The following is a 10,076-nucleotide window of genomic DNA, read 5'->3' as shown; positions in this document are numbered from 1 at the left end:
CTCCGACATGCTTTTGAACTGCTAGGTTGGCAGGAGCAGGGACCGAGCAACGGGAGCTCACCCCGTCGCAGGGATTCGAACCGCCGACCTTCTGATTGGCAAGCCCTAGGCCAGGCATCCCCAAACTGCGGCCCTCCAGATGTTTTGGCCTACAACTCCCATGATCCCTAGCTAACAGGACCAGTGGTCGGGGAAGATGGGAATTGTAGTCCAAAACATCTGGAGGGCTAAAGTTTGGGGATGCCTGTCCTAGGCTCTGTGACCATCTGCCAGGGATTCTACAGCTGTGGTTCCTGCAAAGCAGGGGGATTTCCCCTTCTGGCACCTTCCAAAACTACAGTTCTCTGATTCTATCCTTCCATAATGTACTCACGTTTCCCCCCTTGTGGAACATCATTTTGCCAGTGCAAAAAGTAAAGTACCAAGTGACTTTGATACAACCCCTTGTCTACAGTATTTGGTCTGCAGAGCAACAGCTCATTCTGACAAAGCCGCTCTTAACCCCCCACCCTGGGGGGGTAGGAAAAGCACACTGCCCTTTTCCTCTGGAATATCCTGGGGTAAGAATGAACCAAGAGGGGGTGTAAAAGATTAGCATCGATGCTCTTTCGACACATCCCCAGAGGTGAAATGACCTCTTTTTTACCAGATCGGCAGGTTGTTTCAAGGGCAGGACGTTTTGGAACAGGTTTGTCCGGCCCCGTTTGGAAACGGCCAAATTCCACTTCCTCCTCGATAAATAACAAGGGGCTTCAGTTATGTCAGCGATGGAGAACCTGGGGGCCAAACAGAATCAGAATAACAGAACTGGGACCATGAGGGTCATCTAGTTAGTGCAAACCCCTGCAAAGCAGGAATCATTTTGCCCAACGTGGGGCTCGAACCCATAACCCAGAAATTGAGTCACATGTTCTCCATCTGGCCCTGGGACTCTTCCCCAGAAAACATCCTTCACTTGCCCTGCTACACACCCTCCTCAAGTGTTGCTGCCTGAATGAACTATGTCCCTCATTCTGAAAAGGCTTCTTGCCTGTCTGGATGGATAGGGTTTTTTTGTGTGACTGCACACTGGCATGTGGCCCTCAGAAGCTTGCCCAGAAGAAAACGTGGCCCTCGTTCCGCAAGTCCCCCTCTCCCCTTGAGCTATACATCCATCTACCTCACGGACACAAACACAAAAATTAAAAAAAAAACATTTTATTGGCCCAGTTTGCAAGCTTCTAAATCCAAGGGCTGACTCCTTCCCCCTCTTAGGAAGAATCCTCGCCGGCTTATTTCTTTTTCCTTTTATCCACCTGGTTATACAGGGGGCTGAGGAGCATCGTGAGAAGAATGAGGCAGGGAATCAGGAAGTAGGGGCTGTAAATGGCGCAGAGAGTCAAGCGTTCGTGCAGCGTCTGGGGCGCAGGGTGCTTGGACCGCGAGAAATCATTGAACAGGACGTGGCCAAAGATGGGGAGCAGCGTGGTCATTACGTGCGTCGCGTAAATGATGGCCGGGATTCGGATCCATTTGCAGTTGCCTGGATTTTTATTTTTAAGAGCAGAATTTAAATATTCTTCAAATCTCATTGCACATGCACACACAACTCTCCCTATATTATTATTATTATTATTATTATTATTTGTATACTGCCATATACCCGTAGATCTCAGGGCAGTTCACAACACAAAGTTACAAAATAAAATCACAATAATAAAATAATAATTTTATTAATAGTAATAAAAATAATTAAATTATAGTAATAAAAATTATAGTACTATATAATTAGTACTATATAGTACTATATAATTATATAGTAATAAAAATAATTAAAACAACTAACAATACCAGTGTATGCAAACTAATAAAAAATGGACACTCCCCAACAAGCCCCTAACCAATCCCCCAAGCCACAAATATCCAAATAAACATGTAACATTTAAAAACAGTTTAAGACAGCCCCGCCCTCCTTTGCATCTCACCCAAGCCCCCATCCCTTCACAGCTCCTTCCAGCAGTGCCCCCATAGCCTTAAAGTTCTTCTGTGTCCCTCCACGCCTGCTTTATTCAAACTTCTGCTGTTGTTTGAAACCACCAGTTTAAAGCCCGCCTTCTCTTTTGCTCCCTGCCCCCACCCCAGCTGCATGCAAATCCAAAATTGGGGTGCGGCACAACAAATCCTCCCAAGGGGGCTGCATGATGACAGCCTTCAATTATTATGTCTATATAAAGATTTATTTGGTGTGTGTTTTTTTTAAAAAATAGTATTTATCTTTCTTTTTTAAAAAATGGTATCCCACTTATCGAAACCTCTCTGTCCAACTTCCAAGAGACTGCGATCTACTCCCACTAAAAAAAAACAACAACTGGCAGTGATCTACCCATTGTATTGACCAAAGTTGTTGAGCTTTTTTGGGGGGGGGGGGTCAATCAAGATCCCAGGATCGACCAGGGATGCCCCGTGGTAGATGGCGATCTACCTGTTGGACATCCCTGACATAGAGCATAAGAACACATTAAAAGTAACTACTGAAGTTAATTTTTTTATATAATTATCTGTTAAAATGCAGATCAAAATGCTATTTGGGTAAAATTAGCAAAAGTTGCTGAGCTATTGGCCATAATGTTCACGAGAACCTAATAATAATAATAATAATAATAATAATAATAATAATATTTATACCCCGCCCATCTGGCCGGGTTCCCCCAGCCACTCTGGGCGGCTTCCAACAAAACATTAAAATACAGAAATCCATCAAACATTAAAAGCTTCCCTAAACAGGGCTGCCTTGAGATGCCTTCTAAAGGTCTGGTAATTAGAAGTGCCCTGTTGAGACCAGGCCCATCAAGTCATAGAAGCATAGAATCATAGAGTTGGAAGGTACCCCTATGGTCATCTAGTCCTGCAATGCAGGAATCTCGACTACAGCATCCATGGCAGATGGCCTTTCAAGCTCTGCTTAAAAACCTCCAAGGAAGAAGAGTCCACCGTTTCCTGAGAGAGACCGTTCTACTGTTCTAATTCCCCTGAAGAGCTGCTGCCAGTCATTGCAGACAATACTGGACTAGATGGACCAAGCTTCCTACATTCCTAATCACAAGTGCTTCCCCCGCACCCCACCCCAATTGGCACACCAACCTTTCCAGAAGGCATAGGCTGCAATAGGGAAGAAAGGCAACTGCAGGAAGGCTTCGCAGAATATGAATGCCCTGAACCAGGCAGGAGGGTCCTGCATCATGGGGTCCTTAAACGCAACAGTGTACCAAGTTGTCAATTCTTTCAGCTTAAGGAGAGAGAGGGCGGAAAGGGAATGTTAGCTGCAGCTAAACATAAAAATCTCCCATCACTTATTTTGACCACTCTTAATATGCCATCGAGAACAGAAGGTGGCTCGAAGCTACGAACTTGAGTTTGACCAAACTGTGGGAGGCAGTGGAAGACAGGAGTGCCTGGCATGCTATGGTCCATGGGGTCACGAAGAGTCGGACACGACTAAACGACTAAACAACAACAACAAATATGCCATCAGTACAAATGACTATTCAAAGATAAATATAAGCAAAAAGAATAGGGTCACATAGCCGCAGGTCACAGTGATCTAACAAGCCACGGTTTATTAGACCCGCCCCTCTTTTCTTGCCTAGTGCTTGTTAAACCACAGTTTCCTGTTACATTTGGACTTAATATTAATATTGGATTATGAACAAGGATATGAAACCAGGATCAGATCAGCCACCTGCCCAATCTGCAATAGGGAGATATTACCCACATTACTGGAGACTGGGAAACCGTGGTTTAATCTGGGACTACAATTCAATGTCATATCACAAGGAATTATATTGTAACCTGGGGGACAACTTTTGGCCCTGCGACAAGATCCTTCTGTAGGCCATATCGTCAGCAATGCCAAAGGCCCCACCTGCAATATGCATTTAAAGGAGCATCATTCCACTCTAAACAGGGATGGCTTCCCAAAAGAACCATGGGAGTTGAAGTTTGTTTAGGGTGCTGAGAGTTGTTACGGGTAGGAGACCCCCCTGATTCTCCCCACAGAGCTACAATTCTTAGAGAGTGGTTTAACAGTCAAAGCTCTCTTCCCATGAAACTAGGAATTGTACCTCAGTGTGCAGGAATAAGGGGGTCTCCCTAACAGCACCCTTAACAAACTACAACTCCCAGGATTCTTTGAGGAAAGGCATTGCTTCTCAAAGCGGCATGATACTGCTTTAAATGTACATACTGTACTGTATAGTGCATATGGAGCCAATGTGTGTGCTTTTTGTTTCTTGCAGAAGAACGGCCTCAATAATAATCTTAACAGCAATATATTAACGGCATAATCTCGGGGATCTTTCAGCAGTTAAGCTCATGCCTGGCAAGCACTGCAGTCAAGAATTCAGGCACATTGACCCGAGGGCAAAAAGCTATAGGCGCAGAGCAAACACTCCACTTGGCTTTACAGGCCCTGGATTATAGAATCGTAGAGCGGGAAGGGACCCTCAGGGTCATCTAGCCCAACCCCCTGCAACGCTAGAATATGCAGCCGTCCCAAACCTTGGCGTTATCAGCCCCACGCTCTAACCAACTGAGCTACCCAGGCTAGAAAGAGGAAAGCCTTCTGCATGCCGAGCATATGCTCTGCCGTTGATACAGCTCTTTCCCCTTTGGACTGTGTTGCAAGACGGGAGCTGCCGTCTTAAAAGGCACATGGAAAAGAAAAACAGCGTAGCAGACAAGGGCGCTCCTTCGCTTTTTCTACCCTGAAGCAAACCTCCCCCACCCCCTTGCAAGAATAGTATAAGAGATCTAATCCGCAAGTTTAAAAATGTGCGGAAGGGATTGCTTGAGCCACCCGCCCTCGGTTGCCTTACACTGCGGGGGTAAAATCCTGCCCCCGGGAGCGATTGCAAATCGACCAGCAGCGTGATGGGGATATGAGTGAGGAAATAGAAGGCGAAGATCCATTCCAGGAGGCGCGTCGCTGCTGCCCCAGCCGCCATCGGCCCACTTTTCCCATCCGAGATCGGCCCACTTTTCTCCCTCCTTCATTGGTTTCTCCAAGAGCGGGAGGGGTGTTTCTAGCCCCACTTTGCGCCCGCCCATTTTTAAAAGGGTCGGGGAATGCAAAGGGGCCGGGCCGCTTCTTGCAAAAGGAGACGGAGCTCAGCGCAGCTGCCACGGAAAAGCGCTCGGAAAAGCAGCAAAGCCGGCGCAGGGAGGGGAAGCGGTTGCGCGTGGAAATCCCGAAAAGACACCGTGCCTTTAAAGCGCAGCCTTGTCCCTCGACGAACTCTGGGAAGGCTGTAGTTCGCCTCCCGCAGAGTTGCGGTGCCTAGCAGCCCTTAACAAACTACAGTACCCAGAATTCTTCGGGGGAGGAAGAAAGGTGCTTTAAAGAGATAGCGTGTCTTTTTTTAAAAAAATGCTTTACTAGTTTTAAAACAAAAATAATCAACAGATATTAAGGACAAAATAAAAAATACACTGACTCATTCATTCCTTGTTTGTTACTTATTCTGTATATCGTTTTGTAATTAAGTTTAACATGACCTCCGATCTTCCCATTATGTTCCCGAATTAAATTCCTTAAATGCGCACTTGACATTATTTTCTTGCTTCGGCGGCACATATACTAGAATTGGAATGATACAGAGAAGATTGGCATGGCCCCTGCGTGTCTGCAGCCTTCGTTGCAGCATTATTGATGATTAATTCATTGCACTCCAGGAGGCACAGAACTGTTGAGCTGGGGAGGGTGAAAGAAAACTTAGGGAGTGGTGGCGTGATTAACAGATGAATGGTGCCCTGGTTAGGCTGAAAGGCAGCAACTGGCCAAAGGTCACCCAGGGATCTAGTTAGACACTCTAACCCAGCCTTTCTCAACCGTGAGTCTCCAGATATTGTTGGACTACAATGGCTATTATTGCTAGCCAGCATACTGAGTAGTCAGGGATGATAGGAGTTGTAGTTCAAGAACATCTGGGGACCTAAGGTGGAGAAAGGCACCTCTAACCTCTATACCACAATGGCATCCCAGGGTACACACCAGTTTTAAAAGCATCACCAGTCACTTGGGTACCATCCAAATCACTGCGATTTCCTATTAAGTTCCCATCAGTGCAACGGGAAGCTGGTGTAGCATAGCAACCTTGGATGCAGCTCATTTAACCTGACATTCAGACAGTACACCAATTCCTGCAATTCAGAGAGAGATCGTATTACTCTCTTGCCTGTGGTTAGAACCCGGAGCACACCGAAAAAGTGAAAACAAGACCCCATGCCATTTTCAAGATGTATGTATTCCATGAAGATGGGTCCATTAGGACGAACAGGGTACTGCCCCACCAACCTAAACTCAGGCAGGCTCCACCTGCCTGCTTCCTAAAAACCATCCCAGGGCGTGGGCCTTCCTCACAGCTTCTCCTCCACCGCCTCAGTTACTTTTGTCAAACTCAGCAGTGTGGAAGATGGGGACAAAATGAGAAATACAACCCCCCCAGATGGGTTTTTTGCCAATATGATGCAACAAACACTAAACAACCTGTGTTTAATCTCGATTGTTCCTTTATTAATGGCACACAAACCATCCCTTTGATGCATTCTTCTTCTTCCTATGATTTGCATGTTTCTAGTTATACAACTAGACGGGCAAAGTTGAAGAGTCCTGGAGCATGGATGAGATGGTGATGTTTGGGAAGAGGTTTTTGGATGTGTGAGGCAAAATGGACAAGCTCCACTTTGAACCAGACTGCTGGGCACTCCAAATCCCAAAGGTGCCAGAGAGGGGCACTTAAAATAAATGCCAGTTCAGAATAAATCCAGTTCAGAATAAATCATCCCTAAGAGATGAGGGTTAAATGTTTTGATTGTTCAAATGGGGGCGGCGGGGGCGGCGGCGGGGGGGGGGGTTAAGACAAGGCAATGAAAGTGCCGTAGAATGTGTTTCAAAGTGCTGTAGGGGCAATGCACATGCCAGAGGAATTGTGTACAGGTTTTTATATGAAAAGCACATTGAAGGGCTGCAGCTCAGTGGTAGAACATCTGCTTTGTATGCAGAAGGTCCTTGGTGCAATCCCTGGCGTTGCCAGGTAAGGCCAAGAGCATTCCCAGTATGAAATCCTAGACTGCCACTGCTGCTGCCCGTCAGAGTAGATGGGCCAACTGTGAGTCTGTGTAAGGCAGCTTCCTTATATGACGGAAGCAAGCGAGAACAAAAACTCCCCGACAAGTGAACTCTGCCCTCCCTATGGTAGCCTGATGGGCAGTGAGGATGGAGAATAGTAGTAGCCCCACCCACTTTCAGCTTTTGCTTTATCTACGGCCAGATCCGCCCCGACTAACCAGAAGGCCTTTAAGAAATAAACTCTATCCCCAAGAGGAATGCAGCCCTCCACAGGAAGGAAAGTCCCCACCCCTGCCCTAGATGTCCACGTCTAAGTCTCCAGTAGCTGGCATGCAGCCTCTGAATGATCTGTTCATTTGACAACTCCATGTAGCAAACACAGCCAAGAACGTGGGTTCAATATTAAGGTGAAGTCAGCAAGAGAATCCACAACCCGCCTCGGCCAGATGGAGAACAGAAGACTTAGTCACGGTGCGTCTTTCGTTTGTTTCAAATGTCACATTTAATGTTTCCACCACTGTACTTAAAAATCTACATTGTACAAAGTGACCCGCAAGTGTGCCACATTTAACAGACCAACCTCTGAGATTTTACCTTTCATACCAGTGTCTTCTTGGGCTCATATTTAAGTTAAAACACGTTTTCTCATTCATTCAAGTGAATTGAAATGCTTCAGTTGGTGGTGGTTGTTCTTGTTGTTGTTTTTAATTCCTCAGGAGCCACATAAAAAACAAAGATATTTCATAATCTTTGTTCGAGAAATTCAACGTTTGTCTCTTTCACAGCAAAATAATTACTTCATTGAAGTTAAAACTTCCAAAAACATAACTTAACTAATAGTATTCAGTTCCAGCTCAGATCACTCTTCTTGAAAATACTCTGCTAAATACAGATAACTTACAATAACTTTAACAGTTAATTGTCCATGACAAACACCAAGGTTTCTCTCTCTCTCTCTCTTTTAAATATCCCAGACCAAATGTTCAAAATTTAAGACCATCCATTCATTATTTCTTTGTACAGGTGAAAAACAGTCTTCAATTTTTCTTGCCTTTTTTTAAATATAAAAGTTGGGAGGGACATTCAAGTTTCAAGTCTCCACACTGAACTTAAAAATAAAAATAAAAATCATGTGGAGGTAAACAAACCAAGTTGTATACTCCAGGAGGTAGAGGCCTTCAGTTTGTGTTCATATATATATATATATATACACATATGCACAGAATAATTCAGTGTTTGAACAGATCACACACAAAAAAAGGAGTTAGCCAAAACGTAATAAAAGTCATTTACTACTGTGACATTTCAAGACTTCCACAGCTTTGCCTATGGACACAAATACAATTAACATAATTCCCTATGTGCTTTTTTTTGCGTTTTTTGCTTTTCTTTTTCGCTGACTGTCCAGTGCAGAATTTAAAAAAAAAACCACAATGTTTCACAGACCTAAAAATGTGCAAGCTACTTCCTCTCTTGCGCTCTCTCTCTCTCTCTCTCTCTTTACACAGCAATGGATAGCAAGATTCTTTGACATTATTAGCCCCAGAAATGGAATTATTTACACACATTTGCAGATGCACGCATGGGGGGGGGGTAGAAAGGGATGGTTTATGTAAGAAAAGAGCAGAAAAAACTTCTAATAAAAATAGATTAAATATATATATATTTATATATATTTATTTATACCAGAGGAGGGGGGGGTTAAAAAGGAAAAGGGGGGGTTCTCATCTCTCCCTAGTCACAAACTCATTCTTTCTACTCGCAACATCTGATTGGAAAACAGCACACAATCACCCCCCACTAGTGAGAAGCTAATGTATAGGGTTCTTCTAAACCGCCGGATGACACTATTGCCATCAGGTGGGTCTCACGATTGGTCACAGTTTTAAAAACTTCTGTAATCCCAAAACTTTTATTCTCTCGTTTTAGAAAAAAAATCCCTAATCTTCAGGAATGGCTCAATATCAAAAATGACTTATCCACTTGGAAAAAAGAAGAAGAAGAAGAAAAGCCCCATCATTTATTTATTTTTTAAAAGCAACTTTCCCACCAATTTGGTTCAAACCCTCCGTTTGTTCAGAGCCAAGCAAGATTACAGCTGCGCTACAATTCATACTTTAAAAACAAAACATGTGCAACTCTGGATAAAATAATATATATTTTTTTCCTCCTAAAAGCACAACCCCACCCATGACAGGAATTTTAAAAGCCTAGTTAACATTTCTAAGTCTTATTCATATATCATACAAGGATAGTGGTTGTTAATTTAAAACTTCATTAGTAAAAGTACAGTACAAGCATGATTAAATGTCCAGAATTGCAAATCCCAGAATCCAGTGGAAAGCTACATTATGTCTTCAGTAGTACATCTTCCACGTTTACTCCCAGACCAGCGGAGATGGCGGCATCTCGGACGGCTGAGCGACCGTGGAACTGGAAGGCAGAAAGACACAGAAGATCAGCGTTCACTTGCAAGAGGCCACAGGAACACAGAGAAGGCCACGTCGTATGCTAGCATGGCAGTGGCACTTGCCACATGTCTGTGGGGCAGGGCGTGGGGAGGGGGGAGAGCCTTGGCAGCCAGAATGCACAGACTGCGGAAGAAATATCGCCCCCTGATTCGAGAGGTGTGACTGTGGTTGCTCAGAGACAGAGAGAGAGATAGTAAGGCTATATGAGATAGTACATTCCATACACTGAAAGCACAGCCACCCCCACCAAGAGATTCATCTTAACCGTAGTTTGTTAAGGTTCTTCTGAATTTTAATTTGGTGAGGTGCAAATTATAATTCTCAGGATTATTCAGAAGGGAAATGCGCTTTAAATATCCCTTTGTATGAACACACTGTGCTCTTGCCTTACCTATTTCCCACCTTGTCTCTTGCAACCTTCCCCTCACATCTCAGTTCCCATCACAACTCTCCTATCAAGAGGCATTCAACCCCCTTGTTGATCAAGGCATGTAACTAAA

At 44.4% G+C, this 10,076-nt stretch overlaps 2 protein-coding genes and 1 pseudogene across 2 annotated transcripts in view; 1 reads left to right on the top strand and 2 right to left on the bottom strand.

Moving 5' to 3' along the window:
* Positions 1-1,178: 1,178 nt before the first annotated feature.
* TMEM97 (transmembrane protein 97) lies at positions 1,179-5,244 on the bottom strand. Its single transcript, XM_035140227.2, has 3 exons — positions 4,854-5,244; positions 3,121-3,265; positions 1,179-1,522 (listed from the first exon to the last, which is right to left on the bottom strand). The coding sequence occupies exons 1-3, from the start codon at positions 4,980-4,982 to the stop codon at positions 1,272-1,274; spliced, it is 525 nt and encodes a 174-aa protein (XP_034996118.1). The 5' UTR covers positions 4,983-5,244; the 3' UTR covers positions 1,179-1,271.
* Positions 5,245-5,594: 350 nt separating this feature from the next.
* Positions 5,595-5,695, top strand: LOC118097436 (U6 spliceosomal RNA; annotated as a pseudogene).
* Positions 5,696-8,369: 2,674 nt separating this feature from the next.
* Positions 8,370-10,076, bottom strand: part of NLK (nemo like kinase) — a 95,140-nt gene continuing 93,433 nt past the window's right edge. Inside the window, exon 11 of the mRNA XM_035138795.2 lies at positions 8,370-9,538. Coding sequence (XP_034994686.1) covers positions 9,484-9,538 — 55 coding nt within the window. The 3' untranslated portion in view covers positions 8,370-9,483. The remainder of the gene's footprint in view (positions 9,539-10,076) is intronic.

The sequence above is a fragment of the Zootoca vivipara genome, chromosome 15, assembly GCF_963506605.1.
Source record: "Zootoca vivipara chromosome 15, rZooViv1.1, whole genome shotgun sequence".
Classification (NCBI taxonomy): domain Eukaryota; kingdom Metazoa; phylum Chordata; class Lepidosauria; order Squamata; family Lacertidae; genus Zootoca; species Zootoca vivipara.
The sequence above is the reverse complement of the archived record's forward strand: the minus strand, read 5'-3'. Positions and strand labels throughout refer to the sequence as shown.